We start from the raw sequence: 386 nt of genomic DNA on the forward strand, positions 1-386 counted from the left end.
AGGGCGGGGCGGCCTGGCCTGACGCTGCCGGCCCGGGTGCCGCCGCAGAACCGCATGGAGGAGAGCAAGGCGCTGTTCCGGACCATCGTCACCTACCCCTGGTTCCAGAACTCGTCCGTCATCCTGTTCCTGAACAAGAAGGACCTGCTGGAGGACAAGATCCTGCACTCGCACCTGGTGGACTACTTCCCCGAGTTCGACGGTGAGGTCTCCGGCCGGAAGGCATCAGGCCTAGGCTGCGGGCGGTGGGTGCCTGTCGGTTCCTGGCTCTGCTGCTTGTGCGGCCTGGGCACCCCGGGGTCCACAGGAAGCCCGCCTCTGCTCTGGGCTGCAGCTGGGGATGGGCATCCTGTCGGCTGGGGGGGGGGGTGGGGGGGCCTCGCCCG

At 69.2% G+C, this 386-nt stretch overlaps 1 protein-coding gene across 1 annotated transcript in view; it reads left to right on the forward strand.

Annotated features, from left to right (window-relative positions):
• GNA11 (G protein subunit alpha 11) overlaps window positions 1-386 on the forward strand; it is a gene marked incomplete at its 5' end in the record, with an annotated part of 34,519 nt that overhangs the window by 33,565 nt on the left and 568 nt on the right. Inside the window, one exon of the mRNA XM_006171782.2 lies at window positions 49-202. Within this exon, the coding sequence (XP_006171844.2) occupies window positions 49-202 (154 nt within the window). The remainder of the gene's footprint in view (window positions 1-48; window positions 203-386) is intronic.

The sequence above is a fragment of the Tupaia chinensis genome, unplaced genomic scaffold (genome assembly GCF_000334495.1).
Source record: "Tupaia chinensis unplaced genomic scaffold, TupChi_1.0 Scaffold149964_2, whole genome shotgun sequence".
In the NCBI taxonomy this organism is placed as follows: domain Eukaryota; kingdom Metazoa; phylum Chordata; class Mammalia; order Scandentia; family Tupaiidae; genus Tupaia; species Tupaia belangeri.